This window comes from Cynoglossus semilaevis, chromosome 16 (genome assembly GCF_000523025.1).
Source record: "Cynoglossus semilaevis isolate Cse_v1.0 chromosome 16, Cse_v1.0, whole genome shotgun sequence".
Lineage (NCBI taxonomy): Eukaryota > Metazoa > Chordata > Actinopteri > Pleuronectiformes > Cynoglossidae > Cynoglossus > Cynoglossus semilaevis.
This window is the reverse complement of record NC_024322.1, coordinates 13,386,619-13,406,095: the sequence shown is the minus strand read 5'-3', so window position 1 is coordinate 13,406,095 and position 19,477 is coordinate 13,386,619. Positions and strand designations below refer to the sequence as shown.

General features: G+C 39.7%; 4 protein-coding genes across 5 annotated transcripts in view; 2 read left to right on the top strand and 2 right to left on the bottom strand.

The window, feature by feature from the left end:
- Positions 1-1,004: 1,004 nt before the first annotated feature.
- On the bottom strand, positions 1,005-4,077 carry LOC103392216 (tubulin alpha chain). The gene is made up of 4 exons (XM_008328783.3): positions 3,926-4,077; positions 2,545-2,767; positions 2,258-2,406; positions 1,005-2,106 (listed from the first exon to the last, which is right to left on the bottom strand). The coding sequence occupies exons 1-4, from the start codon at positions 3,926-3,928 to the stop codon at positions 1,129-1,131; spliced, it is 1,353 nt and encodes a 450-aa protein (XP_008327005.1). The 5' UTR covers positions 3,929-4,077; the 3' UTR covers positions 1,005-1,128.
- Positions 4,078-5,152: 1,075 nt separating this feature from the next.
- LOC103392215 (tubulin alpha chain-like) lies at positions 5,153-6,886 on the bottom strand. The gene is made up of 4 exons (XM_008328782.3): positions 6,869-6,886; positions 6,471-6,690; positions 6,240-6,388; positions 5,153-6,142 (listed from the first exon to the last, which is right to left on the bottom strand). Exons 1-4 carry the CDS (start codon positions 6,869-6,871, stop codon positions 5,168-5,170), a joined length of 1,347 nt encoding a protein of 448 aa, XP_008327004.1. The 5' UTR covers positions 6,872-6,886; the 3' UTR covers positions 5,153-5,167.
- A 2,594-nt stretch (positions 6,887-9,480) lies between these two features.
- pofut2 (protein O-fucosyltransferase 2) lies at positions 9,481-13,230 on the top strand. The gene is made up of 9 exons (XM_008328781.3): positions 9,481-9,687; positions 9,856-10,109; positions 10,195-10,339; positions 10,559-10,669; positions 10,942-11,008; positions 11,429-11,554; positions 11,708-11,888; positions 11,994-12,117; positions 12,911-13,230. The coding sequence occupies exons 1-9, from the start codon at positions 9,521-9,523 to the stop codon at positions 13,062-13,064; spliced, it is 1,329 nt and encodes a 442-aa protein (XP_008327003.1). The 5' UTR covers positions 9,481-9,520; the 3' UTR covers positions 13,065-13,230.
- Positions 13,231-13,253: 23 nt separating this feature from the next.
- Positions 13,254-19,477, top strand: part of abca12 (ATP-binding cassette, sub-family A (ABC1), member 12) — a 60,047-nt gene continuing 53,823 nt past the window's right edge. Inside the window, exons 1-5 of one of the 2 annotated variants that reach the window (XM_017039964.2) lie at positions 13,254-14,734; positions 16,604-16,711; positions 17,548-17,631; positions 17,757-17,850; positions 19,150-19,297. In XM_017039964.2, coding sequence (XP_016895453.1) covers positions 17,566-17,631; positions 17,757-17,850; positions 19,150-19,297 — 308 coding nt within the window. In that variant the 5' untranslated portion in view covers positions 13,254-14,734; positions 16,604-16,711; positions 17,548-17,565. Of the gene's footprint in view, positions 16,712-17,547; positions 17,632-17,756; positions 17,851-19,149; positions 19,298-19,477 lie in introns of both variants that reach the window. The other variant, XM_025063658.1, reaches the window with a different exon arrangement.

Genomic DNA, 19,477 nt, shown 5'->3' with positions numbered 1-19,477 from the left:
CCGTTTCAGGCCCCACTGCCACGCAATGATGGCGCATTAATATTTAAGTTGGCACTTAATCAAAGTGTAATAGCACATCTAGAAGACTCAGTCAAAGTGTAATAGCACATCTAGAACACACTACATTTGTTTCAAAGTGTAATAGCACATCTAGAACACTCAGAGTTTAATCTAAAAAGTATACAAACACCCACGTAATCTCTGAGTTAAAAAAAAATATTACTGACTTCGTCAGTAATAATAATAATAATAATAATAGGTAATTTTACAGCGTGAGTCTTTGCAACTGACACAGGCTGCCACAGGTGACGCCATTAAATATGCGGTTTCAACTCACAGACTGCCATACAAGAGGCACCGCTAGGGATATATGGTTCCTCTGAGAACCCTCCGCTTCCAAGGCAGGCTGAAGAAAATATATGTAACTATTTTTGGCCTAATAGTGGCAAAATGGATAGTATTTAATGATTAATGAATAATGACTTGGATATGGATATAGGAGTTGCTGTAGGACTCAAGGTCAGTTAATGTTATTGACTTATATATATATTCAAATCACTTTGCATTGTCATCTTTAATACTCATCAGTTGAGTTACTGGTTAGAATTGTATGAGCTCGTGATATGAAGTCACAAGTCAGTGAACTTGTTAATAATGGTGACTAATGTCAGGGAAATCTGTGCATCTAGCACAGCATACTGTGTACATATTGGCAGTTTTATATTTAACTGATTGTAAAAAACATGAAAACCTTAGAAGAAAATCTGGTATCTTATCTGTAAGTGAATGCAAGCTAATATATTGTACTACTGAAAACACCTCCTAGTCATGTCACAGATTGGTAAACTGTGTGGCTTAAAATTGGGATATTATTGAGACAACTCAATCTAAGAATTTGTTGGATCATATAAAATGTGCATTAGAAAAAATGCTAAATGTTCTTATTTGTAATTTTAATCATTTATAGTAGATGTTTGATGACTTCAAGAATGAATTCATGCTGATTTGATAGGGTCAGACGATTCTTTATTGCTAATACTGACATGCGCCCATCACAGGTAATCAGATTGTTTTAGGGAATGTTAACATTCGTGACAAATTTTGGAATGTGTGATGATCTAAGACTCTTCAGTATTCCTCTCCTTCTTCATCTTCATCGCCCATGCTGTCAGTGCCAACTTCTTCATAATCCTTCTCCAGTGCAGCCATATCTTCTCTGGCCTCTGAGAACTCTCCTTCCTCCATACCCTCCCCAACATACCAGTGCACAAAAGCCCTCTTGGCGTACATGAGGTCAAACTTGTGGTCAAGACGAGCCCAAGCTTCAGCGATGGCTGTAGTGTTGCTCAGCATACACACAGCTCTCTGCACCTTGGCCAGATCTCCACCAGGAACCACAGTTGGAGGCTGATAGTTGATGCCAACCTTGAAACCAGTTGGGCACCAGTCCACAAACTGGATGGTGCGTTTGGTTTTGATGGCTGCAATGGCTGAGTTGACATCTTTGGGCACCACATCACCACGGTACAGCAGACAGCAGGCCATGTATTTGCCGTGACGAGGATCGCACTTCACCATCTGATTGGCCGGCTCGAAGCAGGCATTTGTGATGTCAGCAACAGAGAGCTGCTCATGGTAGGCTTTCTCAGCAGAGATGACAGGAGCATATGTTGCCAGAGGGAAGTGGATGCGAGGGTAGGGCACCAGGGTGGTCTGGAACTCTGGGAGGTCAACATTCAGGGCTCCATCAAAACGAAGAGAAGCTGTAATAGAGGACACAATCTGACCAATAAGCCTGTTCAGATTAGTATAAGTGGGCCTCTCGATGTCCAGGTTTCTGCGGCAGATATCGTAGATGGCTTCATTGTCAACCATGAAGGCACAGTCAGAGTGCTCCAGGGTGGTATGGGTGGTCAGGATGGAATTGTAGGGCTCGACAACTGCGGTAGAAACCTGAGGGGCTGGATAGACAGCAAACTCAAGTTTTGATTTCTTTCCATAATCAACAGAGAGCCTCTCCATCAGCAGGGAGGTGAACCCGGAGCCAGTGCCTCCACCAAAGCTGTGGAAGATCAGGAATCCCTGCAGGCCAGTGCACTGATCAGCCTGGAGAGGAGAGAAAAAAAATAAAAATAAAGGTCAAAGTTTATGCTATGATAACTCTATATAACAAATGTTTATATTTGGAGTTAAATAACCCTACATGTGTTTATCTGTATAACCCAAAGTCTTTTAAAATACTGTTTTATGGTCTCACCAGTTTACGGGTCCTGTCCAAAACCAAATCAATGATTTCCTTTCCGATGGTGTAGTGTCCTCGGGCGTAGTTGTTGGCAGCATCCTCCTTTCCTGTAATGAGCTGCTCAGGGTGGAAAAGTTGGCGATAGGTTCCTGTACGCACCTCATCTGTAAGAAAACAAAAATGACATTGTTTAAAACTGCTGCTGCCTGAAAACTGCCTTAACCAGTGATGCTCCTCAGAAACTGTACCGAGCATACCGCCGGTTTACCACTACTTCAAAAACAATATTATAGATTACTTACCAATGACTGTAGGTTCCAGGTCAACAAAGATGGCCCTGGGAACATGCTTTCCAGCCCCTGTCTCACTGAAAAATGTGTTGAAGGAGTCATCTCCTCCTCCAAGGGTCTTGTCAGAGGGCATCTGTCCATCTGGCTGGATCCCATGTTCCAGACAGTACAGCTCCCAGCATGCATTGCCCATCTGGGCGCCGGCTTGGCCGACATGCATAGAAATACACTCACGCTAAACACAGGATATGGGAGAGGTTGTTTTAGAGAGTGTCCATTTACAATCTCAAAGTGAAAGTGTAACTGAATATTTACAGCTAGAGTGACATTTGATTTAAATACTAAAGTCTCTGGGGGAACTCCAACAGGATTTAAAAAAATCGACATATGGGAGTGTTAGCAGAATGATCCATTTTAAAAACGTTTACAAATGTACTAAGAAGAAAATACCACAGAACACGTATCAAATTACTGTTCTGCAGGGCAGCTGTGTGTTTGGACTTCATGTCTTGTGACAAGGTGTGACGTCTGCTCGCTGCTGAGCAACAGCTTACTGATAAAGGAACCTTTGTTTGCTGAACGCCATGTGAAGGGACACAGTTAGAGACTTAAACTCTAGTGTTTACACAGGCTGCTGTTAATGAAAGTTTGTTCCGGTATTATAACAGCTCTGGAAGATGTGTTTAACACATGTGGCTCGGAAAGAAAGCCACACTGGGCTGTTAGAGCACCCAAAATGGCAACGCCTCACAGAAATGTGAAAACCTCCCCCCACTTCTCCATCCTGTATCCTCCCTTTCCTCCTTCTCTCCTATTTCTCCTCCCCCATCCTGTCCAGCTGCATAGTGCTGAGTAACGGCCAAGGAGCTCTCTCTCTCTCTCTTCCTCCTACCAAAAACTCCCAACAGTTGCAAGATGGCTGCCCACACTGCTTTGGCCAGACCACTCCTCTTTTCCTTCATTTTTTCGATACCCATCCCCCATTGCCACGATTACCCCGGTCACTCCCTCATGGCCTACAAAAACTGTAAATCCTCAACTAACACATAGTTGCGAGTCGGCCACCGTTTGGTCAGTGGTTACATTTGTTCTCTGTTTTAACAGTTTCAGTCGAGTCTAACAATATCAAACGCAATCGAGGACATACTGTGGCCATAACCTTGTGTCAATAGTTCAGCTTTTACTGCATGAGTCGAGCCCGAGTGTGCCGCTACAGCAGGATGAGTTTGCTTTAAGATGACTGAGCCTCCACTCCCCAGCACAGGGCTGATGTGAGGTTTTTGGTTTTTTTTTAACGCCCGTCTGTGTAATCCATCTAACACTGACAATCCGTGAGGAAATGAAGACTGAGTGTAGATTTCAAATGTCTGCGTCACGCAGTTTGGATACTCACCATCTTGTCTGCTTGTCCTTCGAACGACGTTGAGGATTCAGACACAAGGCAGAAGTGGCGAGCAGAGGGAGAGTCAGTGTTTATATAGCCAGAGCTGCGGAGGGGGCTGGCAGGAAACCACTGCAGGCAGCTGCAAAGCTCATTGGCGGGAGGGGGGGGGAAAGCTCTCTTTTAAGAGACCAGGGAAGTCCCTGTATTACATTTTGGCGCATTATCTAACCTTACCTGCTCTGTGTTTTACATCCACATTAGATGAAGAATGACATAGAAATAAAAATATATTATCTTCTCTGAAAAAAAAGAGAAAAAAATGGTTTAGTGTTTTAATTTTCACCAGTTTTTATTTAGATTAAATAAACCATTTTTGACCAGACTTTAGGTGTGAAAAAAAGGTTTATATATGAACCTCCCACATATATCTGTGCTTTCATACAGGCCAACACACATATGTAGTTCCTCTTATTTGTCAAAAAGGAACAAAAAGGCGAGTAAGAACAGAAGTACTTTATTATGGTTTAACATATGGAAGACACTTTTATTTTTACATTTGGAAAATTAAAAGCAAAAAAACCAACACAAACAATGTGTAAGGATGATTAAAGAAAAACACAAACCTACCACCATACATTTAAATGAATCCATTCAGAATATATAGTTTGCAGCCGACAAACCGCTGTGTAGGATGAGAGACAAAAGCATTAACAATATTTCCATGATGTGTTAAGGCCACCTTCCGGCTCTTCTTTTGTACAACTTTTTATCCCCTTTCCTGAGATGACAGAGATATGAGTCACACACCACTGGGCTCCCATTGTTCCCACAGAACACAGAATGAAACTGAGCTTCACAGACAACACCAGTCGCAGAGTTGGTCTTATTCTCCCCGTCTGTCCCGCTCTAACAAAGTCACAGCTGAATCGCATATCGACACTGACATAGGAGCTCTTTCATAACTTACATTCCACATGGAATCGAGTGGTGGGGGAGGAGCACAGATGACAGAGTTTGGTCTAAGCTGATACTGCTGAAAGAAAAGATAAGGCCCACAACCACAACAGATGTCTGACTACAGATTTTGTACTGTTAATAACTGTTAACTGACCATAAACACCACATGTCATGCTCTTGTTATAGCATGTCAATCATTTAAAAATTGTAAAGAATAGAATAGAAAAAAATGGACTAAAAAGAATTAGCGCCTAATTTTAACATTATCTTGTGTGAACACTTGACTTAGAAGATTTAATATTCTTCTCCTTCATCCTCATCTCCCAAGTGGTCACCACCAACCTCCTCATAATCTTTTTCCAGTGCAGCCATATCTTCTCTGGCCTCCGCAAACTCTCCTTCCTCCATACCCTCCCCAACATACCAGTGCACAAAAGCCCTCTTGGCGTACATAAGGTCAAACTTGTGGTCAAGACGAGCCCAGGCTTCAGCGATGGCTGTGGTGTTGCTCAGCATACACACAGCTCTCTGCACCTTGGCCAGATCTCCACCAGGAACCACAGTTGGAGGCTGATAGTTGATGCCAACCTTGAAACCAGTTGGGCACCAGTCCACAAACTGGATGGTGCGTTTGGTTTTGATGGCTGCAATGGCTGAGTTGACATCTTTGGGCACCACATCACCACGGTACAGCAGACAGCAGGCCATGTATTTGCCGTGACGAGGATCGCACTTCACCATCTGATTGGCCGGCTCGAAGCAGGCATTTGTGATGTCAGCAACAGAGAGCTGCTCATGGTAGGCTTTCTCAGCAGAGATGACAGGAGCATATGTTGCCAGAGGGAAGTGGATGCGAGGGTAGGGCACCAGGTTGGTCTGGAACTCTGTGAGGTCAACATTCAGGGCTCCATCAAAACGAAGTGACGCTGTGATTGAGGACACAATCTGGCTCATAAGCCTGTTCAGATTAGTATAAGTGGGCCTCTCGATGTCCAGGTTTCTGCGGCAGATATCGTAGATGGCTTCATTGTCAACCATGAAGGCACAATCAGAGTGCTCCAGGGTGGTATGGGTGGTCAGGATGGAGTTGTAGGGCTCGACAACTGCGGTAGAAACCTGAGGGGCTGGATAGATGGCAAATTCAAGCTTCGATTTCTTCCCATAATCAACAGAGAGTCTCTCCATCAGCAGGGAGTTGAAACCTGAGCCTGTGCCTCCCCCAAAGCTGTGGAAGATCAGGAATCCCTGCAGGCCAGTGCACTGATCAGCCTGAAAGACATGTGATTTGGAAATACAACAGTCCTTGAGAATTTCAGTACTACACCAGATCAAATTTTTTTAAATATCATGTGAACAGGGTTCTCACCAGTTTACGGGTCCTGTCCAAAACCACATCAATGATCTCTTTGCCAATGGTGTAGTGCCCACGGGCGTAGTTGTTGGCAGCATCCTCCTTTCCTGTAATGAGCTGCTCCGGGTGGAAAAGTTGACGATATGTTCCTGCACGCACCTCATCTGGACAATGAAAGAATTACCATCAGTTTACTGAATGACCAGATTCAGGTCTTCACAATGTGTTCTACGTTGTCTCACTGACCGATGACAGTAGGTTCCAGGTCAACAAAGATCGCTCTGGGCACGTGTTTTCCAGCCCCAGTCTCGCTGAAAAAAGTGTTAAAGGAGTCGTCTCCACTCGCACTCTTGTCAGAGGGCCTCTGTCCATCTGGCTGGATCCCATGTTCTAGGCAATACAGTTCCCAGCATGCATTGCCAATCTGTGCCCCAGCTTGGCCAACATGTATAGAGATGCACTCACGCTGCAGAAGGTCATCACAGGCATCACTTACTTTTCACATTTTAGTAATTCAAATATTACAACCACAAGCTCAACCAACCAAAAGCTCATGATACTGCATACAACGCCTTTAAACAAACAAAGTAAATTTCACAAAGTTAAGTTCTGCAGTATAGGTGTGCAGTAAAGCCATTCCTCACCATGGTTTATCTCTCTTCTCCAATGTCCAGGTATCGGTAAGAGGAAGTATTACTAAAAGCAGATGTGTCACTCTGTGCTTATATACCTGCACTTTAAGGTGTACAGTGATTTGATCTGTGCTGTAATCAGAGAACCTACTGATGGGACCAGGATAGGATCATTTGCTCCACTAACATAGACACAATGCAAAAGGAGGTCACCACCCAGTTTATTGTGAGAGTGTGTGAGTGTTTTATGTGCACATCAGATTTCATAAAGGAGAAGCAAAATCCCTTACGGGGAAAGTAACCTAATGTAGTTTCACTCAATGGTTTTAAATGTCTGACTTTGTATAGTTTATGACAGGAAAACAAGCTCATTTTGTTTTAAGGTTTAGTATCCATGTCACACACAGTCACAGAACAATCAACTGTTTGTGGTTTGGCAACTTTTGTTTTTTCGTAAATGCAGCCACCGTCAGCCTTTACTGTGAACTTGTCATGACCCTCAAATAGCTTCCACTTCCACGTTACAACAAGCTTGGTTTCATGAACAATAATAAAAAAACATCATTAGAGGTAATTCACCTGTCTTTAGTGAATATTCCCAGTTGGGAGTGTGATGTTTGTTTTGGCTACAGCAGTGGGTGCTGCCTCTGTAGGCAGGGTGTGGAATAGGATGCCACATAGTTGGCCTACACTATAGATGTCTAAGTTCAAATTTAATTTGCCATTGAAGCCTGCAGTCTCACACAAGAATTATTTTTAAGTAAATTCGAATAGGGGAGCCGTGATACTTTATTCAAATACTTGTACTTGCACTCGGGAACATGTGGCGATCCAGTGATCTGGTAGTCCATATCGGCTTTTCACTACAGCTGTTGTGTGTTTTCTTCCTGTACTTCAGTGTTTCATTGCTTTCATGAGAACTTTGTAATCTAAAGAAAGATTTAGCCACCAAAGATGTGCTGCCAGATATAGAACTTTCTCAAACCTTCCCACATCTGAAATGATAGTTTAGTTCTCCAGGGAGGGGAACCAGTATTAAATACCTGCAAACTGTGTCATTACAAACCACCTGAGTAAATTGAGCGAATAGCTGCACTGTCCTCAATGTAAAACAACAAAAAACTGCAGCAAAGGTCACTGTTATTTGAAGTGATAAGTTCTCCCGGGGCGTCCATTTTCTATTACCTCCTAAGCCTAACGAGCAATTCTGGAGCTTAGATGTTGTTGTTCCTTTGTTTCTAGCTCTATTTGTTTTGGCTTGGCAGTGTCGTACTTTTTTATTTCAGTTGGCAGGAATAATCTCAACTGTTGACACAACAACATAGCTCTGATGCAAAACCATACACGTCAGACTACTTTTGGTGGAAATAACATCACTAATATGGACATGTTCATTCTGTAAAGTTATTGAAGTATAGAGATAATGTGTTACTTCACTCACAAATGATACACAACTCCTACCATTTATGACTTGAACTGCATGTGGATTGATAAACCAGAAACAGAGCATGACTACTCTCTGTGATGCTCTCTTTTATTATTTGAAAAACATCCTGTGAACAGTATAATCATATTTACGGTTGCCGAGAGGCTTAGCGTGATACCACAGTTTCAAATGCACAGCCAGTCATTATGTGGCTTCCCTCCTGAGGCAGTGAGACTCTTCATGAAAACATACGGTAACTGAAGCCAGCGTTGGAGTACTTTAAATATACTTCATCATCTGTTGTGTAATTTACACAATCACAGTATTATTTGATCACTATGTTCAATTGTGTATGATAAATTATTTAAGATAAAATTTCAAGTTTCACTTAAACAAACTTTACATTAAAATATCAGGTGGGAAAACACACACCCATCGCTGTTGTGTTCGCTCATGTTTAAATAGCTTATAGGTGTTTCCTGGGTCATGTAAAAAAGCTGAACCACTTCCATTGTTTGAGAGAACAGGTACACTGTATGTATGAAGGCTCCCCCCACAATGATCTCTTTGTTTTCATCACTAGTCTATTGTGGGATGAGCGAAAGAAAGAACCACAGAAAGAAAGAAACAAAGACTGTAAGGAAAACATAGAAAGTCAAAGGAAATTAGAGAAAGGAAGAAGTTGTAGGCAGAAATCGAATGGCTGACATTTTCACTGTAAGGTACGGCATGAAGTGAAGACGTCTGAAGTTTCTCACGTTGTTGAGCTAAAGAGACTTATGAAGCAAGCACGACCCCTACCGTTGAAGACGTGTTGGTGGCAATAGGTTCCCGTTAGTTGACATTCCCTGCAGGAAGCCCGTCCCAGTTGCACCTAAAGACTAGGTATATGTTGCAAAGTCCGGAACAGTTCTAGTTTCGTTTTAACGTCATAACTTTATTATTTGTTAGTCTCCAACAACTCCTATCCAGCTTTAGCACTTTAGCCTCATTTCTAGAGTTATTTCCGGTCTGCTTCCGGGGTTTTACTTCACAAACTGACTGCCACAGCAATTTTATAAAGACATATAAATATAAATAGCGTCATTTTTATTTTTATATATTTATATTTATATATTTTATTTTATATAATAAAATGTTAATTTAAGAATAGAACTAAAAAAGCCGGCGCACTATCGGTTACTAAGCAACCATATAGACTCTTTCGACCTTCCGGAAGTGCGTGGCCATAAGAAAACATGGCGCGTAGTAGTGTAAATATAACGGACTACTTCAGTGTTTCGTATTATCCTTTAATTGCCCTCTGTTTGTCTTTGTTCGTAACCTTTGCAGTCGTTGAGACAGATGATGTATTTAGTGCAAGTCACACGGCTACTGTTTCTGCCTCTGCAGCTAAGGATTTAAGGTGAGTTAACACACTAAGGTTGATGTTAGCCAGTGTAGCTAACACACACTATATACTGTATTTAAGTAATGCAGCCTCTAAGCTAAGAATCCGATCAGAAAAATAAATACTTTTAAATTATAATAAAATTTAAAACGTATCGAACTAAACGATCCTCCCTACCTACAGATACTTGTTGTATGACGTGAACCCCCCAGAGGGTTTCAACCTGAGAAGAGATGTTTACATTCGCATGGCCTCCCTGGTGAAGACTTTAAGGAAGGATGGAAATGACTGGGTGTTGGTGCTTCCTCCATGGGGTCGCCTCTATCACTGGCAAAGTGCCAACATTCACCAAATTGGCATTCCCTGGTCTGAGTTCTTCAGCCTTACCAGTCTGGAGGCCAACGTGCCTGTTATTGAGTACGAGGAATTTATTGCTGGTAAGAAGATCTACAAAATCTTATTGGATTAAAAGGTCTGTAATGCTCAAACCTTTGCTCATGCCTTGCTTCACTTTTGATCTAGAGAATGGAGGGCCATTCCTTGACCATGTCTTGGTACTTCAGAATTACGCTGAAGGATGGACTGATGGGAAATGGGAAGAAAAAGTTGACATACGACCGTGCATTGATAAGTTAATGTACACCAAAGACAAACAGGGCTACTACAGGTAAATATTTAAAATGCACTTTGTGTGTAGCAAACACAGCATATTTAGTAGGACATTCCTGCCCTCAGTGTTACTTATTATTTATGACTTATTTCTATCTGACTGTTAACTCTTCATTTCCTCTTTACTACCTGTCTAACATTACAGTTGTTCTGTATCTGTGCTTACTACCTGTCTAACATTACAGTTGTTTTCCATGTATCTGTGTGTATGTCCTAGGGGTTGGTTCTGGGGCTACGAGGAAACACGAGCCCGAAATGTCACGTGTCTCTCAGCCCAAGGTCACGCTTCCATCATGGCTCCAGTTCTTCAGAGAAACATCACAGCAACGTGAGTTTATTTAATTCATTTCAGTTCTATCTCTGACAGAGAATTTCTCTGAAACATTATTGCAACAGTCTGTGGTTTTAACGACAGACTTGTTAGATTATGAATCCACAAGGAACAGTGTATAAAGGAAAACATTTGAGTCATGCTAATATCTTAGCATTAGCGTGTTAATAAAAACAACAAACACCCTTGGGAATCACTGTAAAAGTTCTGCATTTGATATTTTTGCTGATATTTACAGGAATCTGAATGTGTGTGTGTTTGTTGTTCAGATCAGTGATGCTCGACAGAGCCGAGACGCTGCTGCATGATCACTATGCTGGTAAAGATTACTGGGATGTAAGGCAACTTTTATCAGTAAGACTGGTGTCAACTGGCAGACATAAGTGCGAGTGTGCGTAGGCTAACAGCAGGCTAGGCAGCGGCACTTTTAGACAAAACTTTTCTCATTTTTATGCAAACTAGAAGAGGCCTCACATTTGTATTCAAATCTTTTTGGTAAATAACATTCTCCAAGAAATTTGGCATAACATAAACTCCGTCAGCGGCAGTGACTCATGGGAAATCTGCTGCAGCTATGCTCGGCATCAGTGTGGCAGGAAAAACAAATGAAAAAAATCAGCAGGTGAGAAAGAACATGGGTTCTTACATAAAATAAAATGTCCAAATGATTTTTTTACAAGATACAAGATCAGGAATGTTGATTGAACCCGTTTCATCTGTAGATTAAATTTCTGCAAACATCTTTCTTCTGCTTAGACTCGCCGCAGCATGGTTTTTGCCAAACACCTCAGAATCATCGGCGACAATTTCAGAGCAAAATACCTGGACTCTGCAGATGACGCAGACAACACTGTTTACAACGAGGACTGGACTCGCATGAAAGTTGGTCAAATTGTCTTGTACTGTGCCACGAATGATGATAAGAAATAATATTATTATTATAAAAGCAGTTAGACTAGCATAATAGACTAGTCATCATGGTAACTTGACTGACAAGTTTCATTTATTTGTTTTCACTCTTGTCCATTCCTTCAGGCTAAACTGGGTTCAGCTAAGGGGGGGCCATATCTGGGGGTCCATATGCGCAGAAAAGACTTTATCTGGGGCCACAGAGAGGACGTCCCCAGCCTTAAAGGGGCAGTCAAAAAAATACGCAGCCTAATGAAAAAGCACAAACTTGACAAAGTATTTGTTGCAACAGATGCAGACGGAGAAGGTGATGATTTTGTCTTTATTTTTCCCTTTTATGCAAGTAAATATAAATGTTATAGTTACTACAGAGATGTGTGTTGGTAATGTGGGCTATGTGTATATGTTGTAGACTTAAAAGAGTTGAAAAGATTGCTGCCAGAAATGGTGAGGTTTGAGCCGTCCATAGAAGACTTGGAACTCCTCAGAGACGGAGGAGTGGCCATTATTGACCAGTGGATATGTGCTCATGCAAGGTAATTTATATTTCTCTTCCACATCTTTAGGAAACACCTGAAAAACACAACCCTGTATTTGTTTATACCCTTGACTTTTCTAGACGAGTGGTTCCCAAAGTGGGGGTTCGGGCCCCTGAAGGGACTACAGAAATTTTGTTTTCTAAATTTTTATTTTAACATTTTCTTTAATTATGCCACAGAGAGGAAACTGCATGGGTTTTTTAAATTTAATTTAAGTTTTGAAGCAGGGGTTTCAATGATGGTTCTTGAAACTTTGGGGACCACTGTTTTGAACTGGATGTTTTGAAGGGATTTTCATTCACGTTTCTGACAGACAGCCATTAGCATGGCTGCTAATCTATTGTTGATGTTCTGTTTTAAACGTAGCAACTTTTTTTTGACGAAATACAGACTTGTTTTAAAGATGAGATTTTCTTTGCCACCTCTGATCCTGTAAATGTGATCAGGATTATTCTTTTAGCAAATTACTGCATCGGAATCTTAAAGGTACTTACTTACTGTCGGGGGAGGATCCTCCCCTGACAGTCAGACAGCTATTGTACGCCCACGCCTTGTACTCCACAAAGCAACTCATTGAGTTGCATCATATGAGAACTTTCTTAGAAACGATACCTAACTTCTTTGGTTATGGCAATCAAAGAAAAACTATGTACTGCTGAATATTTGAGTTACACTGGCAGCTTGAAAAACAAGTCCAGTAGTCATGTCTTGTGTCTTCTACCCTTGTCCTACCTGTGAGGTTTTTCCTCAGTATATGTCTATTTACTTCACCCATCTTTTCTCCTTGTAGGTTTTTCATTGGAACGTCTGTGTCCACCTTCTCTTTCCGCATTCATGAGGAAAGGGAGATTCTGGGTTTTGACCCCAAAACCACATATAACCGTTTCTGTGGGGACAGTGAAAAAGAATGTGAACAGCCCACACACTGGAAAATAGTTTATTAATGTTTCACTTGACTGACAGATTGCCACAAATCACAGATTTTACGATTTATCAAAAGGACTTCAAACTGTTGTGGGTTAATGATGTTTTTATCGTCATCTGTGATGTGACGTGACCACTGTGACTTCAGGAAACTTCAGCTCAAATAGCAAAGACTGTGCTGCCAAATGTTTTGACCACTGTGACTTCAGGAAACTTCAGCCTAAATAGCAAAGACTGTGCTGCAAAATGTTTTTATTGAGTAAAAATCATCCAATTGTCAGCTTTCTTTTTATCGTCAGCACAAATTAGGAGCTACGTAACGCTGCCTCATTTCAGTGGAAGAACACCACTGCAGGGTAATTTTCTCTCGACTGTTGAAGAGGTTTTTGATTTTTTTTTTAAAAATCCACCAGTATTATGTTGCGTTTACTTTGTTTATTATAGCCTGAACAATGTTTGAATAATTTACAAATTCAATATCTTTCTGAATCAAAGCCTTTGCTGTGAGTGTGAGTATTAGGCAGTTGCATTTCTGGTACTTACAGGAACTTACAGGAACCATTGTCTCCTGTTGATCTAACATATTGTCAAGCACACACCCTTTATTCCAGAATGTTCACCTGTGCTAACACTAAACCTCAACTGGTTTTGTGTTTCTACATACATATTTGGAGACACATTTATCTGTCATGTGAATAGATTCAAGTTTTTCAAAATGTTCCACTTTCACCATGTGACCTGCTCTAACAAAAAAAACCTGCCTCATTTCCTCTGTTGTGGTATAGTGTTTTTTGATCCACCAGTACTTCTACCAGTGCAGTTATTTTTTTTTGTAAATAAATATCTGTTTTAAAAGTATACTGATTGGTTTAAACATACACAGCTACAACTTTGATGGCAGTTTATGAGGTATTTAAAGAATTAAGTCAACATTGACCTTAAAAAACTTTGACCTTGCAGAAATACAATACAAGTCAAATCAGTCAGTTTACAGTGAACCTTTATTTACTGACATAAACTAATAAACTAAATCTAGTTACTAACTACTACAGTAAAAGATAAATGTACTGCTAGGTTGCATCCAAATGTCTCTGAGGCAATACTGAGCTGGTCAACCAGCCTTTAGTCTAGTTACTGCTCCCTCTTGGTATGTGAAAAGGAACAACCACGCAAAATGTGCCTTAACTTGTACATTAAATAAATCAGGGTTTTTGATCTTTTTGACCGTAGGAACCAATTATTCCTGTACAAAGTGACCGCCAGGCCCAATCAAATATTAACACTATTGGTTTAAATGATCGATCTAACTCCTTGATTTTAACATATAGTGTATATATAATTAACTTATTCTATAACATTTTAACTTATTCTATATCACGACAAAATGTATTCTATTGTTGCATTTTCATGGCTATGCAGTAACCCTTTTAGATTTAGGTTTAGTTAATGAATAATTTTGTTCAGGGCCAACCTCTTTGTTCTGGCTCAGGACCAATCTTTACTAAAGTTCAATGGAACTGGCTTTTCCTGCCACCAGGAGTTGACTCTGCTTTTTATGGAATGAAGTACTCTCTTTTCACACTCGAGACAAGCTAAAAGACAAAATGTACAGTGTGATTAATATCTGCGTGTTTGTTGTTCACCATCACATCTGTGTCAAGTGTCATCCACGTAGCCTTTGTTTGTACAGGTGAGAAGTACCTATTGAACACTGCAATCTTTTCACTGCAATTGAAAAATTCCTATCACATGATTGTATGCTGGAGCTGTTGTGTAAGAGAGATGGCACACAAACACATACTTTGGAAAAACACCCTCCTGCAATTGATGGTGTCTTTTTTCACAGCCATCTTCATGCAACGTCTGTTCCAGTGTTTTAGAAGAAAATTAGTGAAAGATTTTACAATGATCCTTTTAGCCATATCAAACTTGAATGAAGGAAATGATTGCAGATATATGTTCCTGAGGTTAATATTTCATGTGTTGTTCATTGTGTCATTATTAGTCTTCTCATTTAATCTGCCTTTGTGGTCTCACCACAGTAATTATTTCACACGTGTACAGTCTCCAGGTCGTCGTTGCCTTTGTTTGTGATGCTTATTGGTGGAAGCCCCATGTGATAAGAGTCATGATTTTTCCCAATGGAGCCATCTGCTTCAACAACACATGACAAAGTGTCTTTGCTGCTTATACTTACAGGGAGTCTTATGTAACTAAAACTAACAAACAAAGACATTTTACTTAGATATACTACAACTTTACTTTGCAGCTATTGTGATGCAGATTTTATTTATGTTTTTTATATTATATTATTATGTATATAAGTTAGACCTCCTTAAAAAGGAGGCAGAACTGGGGTTTTGTAGCATTTATTTTTTGTAGGTATTTGTGAAAAGTATGCTAAAATACATTTAAAAAACTAGACTGTTGCCTTGGCAGAGTTGATAAAATTTGAACTCTTTGGCCATAGAGACATGGCATACATTTGGGGAAAAATGTGTGTAACCCGAAGAACACCATCATCACAGAAATGTGAATATAATACTTTGTGAAGTGCTTCAGTATGTCAAGGTGTCCACCATTAAGCAGCAAAAGAAAATAAGAACTCCACAAGATTCTAGTTCTATTTTGTATTAAAAAAGTAGAGGGGGGGTTCTCTATTGTCAATTCCTAGTGATTCAGTAATAAACCATCAGTGTTTCAAGGGTCCCTTGTTAAATGTTACATCTGCTCATATTGTTCTGTATAATGTGGATCTCTTTTAGGATAATGGTTTACTGTATGCCTGTTCTTTAAAATTGAAAATGTTTCAAACAAACAACGTGTATGTTTCCTGCTGTGTTGGTATGATTGTTTTCAATGGAATTTAAATAACTTTTTAATTTTGTCAACCACAATGATAGACATTTCAAAATCGAATTCCAATGAAAAACGTTATAAACAATACTGTCAACTTGCTGTAGTATAAATAATGCTAATGCTAACGTCTCAATTAAGAGGTACTAGCAATGAGTTTTAATTGATTATTTCGATTATTCAGCCTTTTTGAAAGTTTTTAAATATTGTCTTATTGCTGAGTGTGATAATAGAACTAGATAATATAACTTTTGTTTATTTAGAAGTAATTCTGATCTCTACGTTATGTGGCTCTTGACCCAGTCTACGAAATGACCCGTAAAGGACATCTAAGACATATGGAAGCTAAGTTTTCATATCAAACTTTTTTCATTTTTTTTCTCTCGTCATTTTCAATTCCAATGTCGACATTGGTTCTGTTTATTTTGGTCCAATAATAATGAAGTAAAAGCCAGTTCGAGCGATGTTTTATGAAGTCCTGTTAAGTGTTTCTGTGTACCTGTCTGTCTGGTTGAGTACACGCCCTGCTCCACAGCCTCAGCTCTTCTCTCAGGAGGGAGCTTCACTTCCCATAATTACCGAGCTCCGTGACAGGAACATTTTCTCTTTCTGCGAAGCCACTGGAGAAGCTGTGATCAACTTTCTTTTTCACAGTTACTTTATTGCTTTTTTTTTTGTTTCCCAAACCGACTGAAATGGAAAGGGGACCCTGCTAGGAACCACCTAGCAACATGTCCGTCATTAGAAGACTGCGAGCCACAGTCAGATAACAGCATCACTGCAAGTGCTTCCACAGTAGATACGCACTGAGGTGAGAGAGATTTGATAAGGTTTTATTGATTTCATCACTTTCTCAATACAAAAACCTTTACACGTTGTAGTTACTGGAGTGATTTAAAAGAGTTGTATTTAAAGGTGTTTATTTAAATGTCTACATTTACTACATGACAAACGGTGTTGCCATCTCAGAAGAGTCGTTTGGGACCCACGGACGGGTCACGCAGGTGTTTTCTTTGGTTGCGAAACCAATCAACGATTGGTTTAATTTAATTTTTTAAGCACCTAAATTCAATTTAATACGTTTGGTTAAAAGTAGGTGCACGTGAATTTGTAGACAAATGTGGATTTTTATTATTAGGATGATCAATACAAATGCACTCAAAAATAGGCATAACGTTTTATATGAATATTTTCTAAAAGCTTCGGGGTGCACAAGCAATGGGCATGGTGTTTACACCAACTGATTTGTCATTTCACTTGGTTTTGAATTTGATAACAATTAAGTATTTAGTCAGGCTAATGCGCCTTTGTACCTACTATTGACCTTAAAACACATACGTCAAAATAAATTCACGCCAAGGTCCTATAACTACTAACTTCTTTGGTTCCTAAAAACTTTTCAGATATACAAATATACTGCGACTAGATACATTCACGTGTCGTTAGTATCAGATTAGTCTAGAATAATAAAATAAAAATATCCACAGACTCTAGTTAGAAAAGTATTTGTCAATAATAGTTATACAGGATATAACATTCCCTAGAGATGTAATTTTCCCTATAAGTTGTATTCCTATCTTAAGCATGTGTTATTTTTATTTGAATAATGTATTTATAGAATTCTGTTTTTGTTTTTGTTTTTTTCAGTTTCAGTCTCCTCACCCAATGGCCTTCTTTCAACAGCTGCGACTTCTTCTCTGGAAGAATGGGTTGGGAGGGATCAGACATCCAGTGAGTGATTTTTAGCTAGATAGCTTTAGTTAGGTCGTAATTCAAAGTTAGCCAATTTATTTTTAATTAATTAAATATATATTATATTGGTATAAGTGTTATATTGTAATATTTCTGTGTTGCAGGTATGGTCCCTCACTCTCATCATTTGGCCTCTGATCATCTTCATCATCATTGCTGTCACCCGACGTCAGTTCCCTCCCATTGTAAAAGAAACATGTAAGTTAAAAAAAAAACCTGCTGCATTTATCCATGCTGTAAAAATACTGTATGGATTGAGGAACATTGACGGAAAACCCATTGATTCGTCAGCTAAACTACGAAGAGTGCTGCATGTATCTGTGATTTACCACTAAATACATGAAAGGGTTGGTAAAATAGCCTTGTGTTCCACAACTACTCATACAAATTTCGCCAATTATTATAATGAAAGAACATCAAGACAAATACAGAGTCCTTGACATTCCATTTGTTTTATTTGTTTGTCATCTTTATTTATCAGTTTTCCTTAGACGTTGAGGCCAATAGTTTATCTGCATATAATTCAGATAACAAAATAAGTCTCTGATAGAAGGAGTTTGCTGTTTGTCATTTTTTTTAAACAACATTCCCTGTGTCTCATTGGGTTAATAGTCAACCAGGTTGTTCAACAGTAAAGAGAATTAGAATGGTTCGAATCATGGTCAGTTTAGGAGAATGTGGAGCCTTCAGTACATTGAATTATTTTCATAGTCTTAGTTCTGGCCACTAAATCCAGCTCCATTTTGTTGGTTTTGTGTGCTTTGACGGAACAGAGGTAATTTTATAACTCCAGAGTGTAGTGAACAAAAGAGCCAAATCCTCCCACGTTTACAGGTCGGTCATTTGTGTTGAGTACAGACAGTGTTTGATCACACCTGAGACAGGTGTGATCAAACAAGACCTGAAACCTCCCTTAGTTTACTTATAGTTACGATATAATACTAGAACTTCAGAGTTAGTTTACATAATCATTGTTTGTCAATGACTTAAATGAACTGTTTGCCTGGCCATCAATCCAATTCAGGTATATCTGCTTAGTCAAAGTGAATATAAATGTGTTTGCTGAGGTCAGAAAGATCAGAATGATCTAAAAAGAAATCTCTTAAAGCATTGATTTGAACATTTATTTGATTTATAGGTTAAAAAAACCCACAAAATTGTTTGTATACTTTGGCTCTCTTTGACATTTTTATGATCAATTCTTGTAATGACATTTACAAGTCCCTTTATTAATCCCTTAATGGACAAGTCACTGGAATGCAGTTGAATGACTTTACCCTTTTGCTCAAGTGTTTACTCTACACATTCACAGGTGTCTCCACCTACACCAAACAGCCCGACACAGTTGCCCTGTACAAGTGGTAGAAACACTCAGTGTGCGGGGGGTAACACTGAGTGTTACCCCCCGGTGATCAATATTAGTGCAGTTTTACCTAAAAAAAAAGGTCAGCATTATTTAGATGCAGTACTAAAAAAAAGTTGTTTTCTTTCCACCAGGTTATGTGGGACCTCGGAACCTCCCCAGCACAGGCTTCTTCCCTTTCCTGCAGACCCTCATGTGCAACACAGATAGTAACTGCCACAGCAAGTCACGCCTGTGGGACTCCTCTACGTCAGCAAATCAGCGGAGTGCGAACACATCAGGGTAACTCCCTTTTACCTGTATAAACCTTTATCATCTATAAATTTAAATTAATTTTCAGTCGCTATCAGTCTGTCTGTATGTTGGTAAAAGTTGACCTCATTGAAAAGATGGTCACAGTGGAGACACACCTCAACATAACAACATCAGGTGGTGATTAGTCAGCGTGTTCATGGAAATATT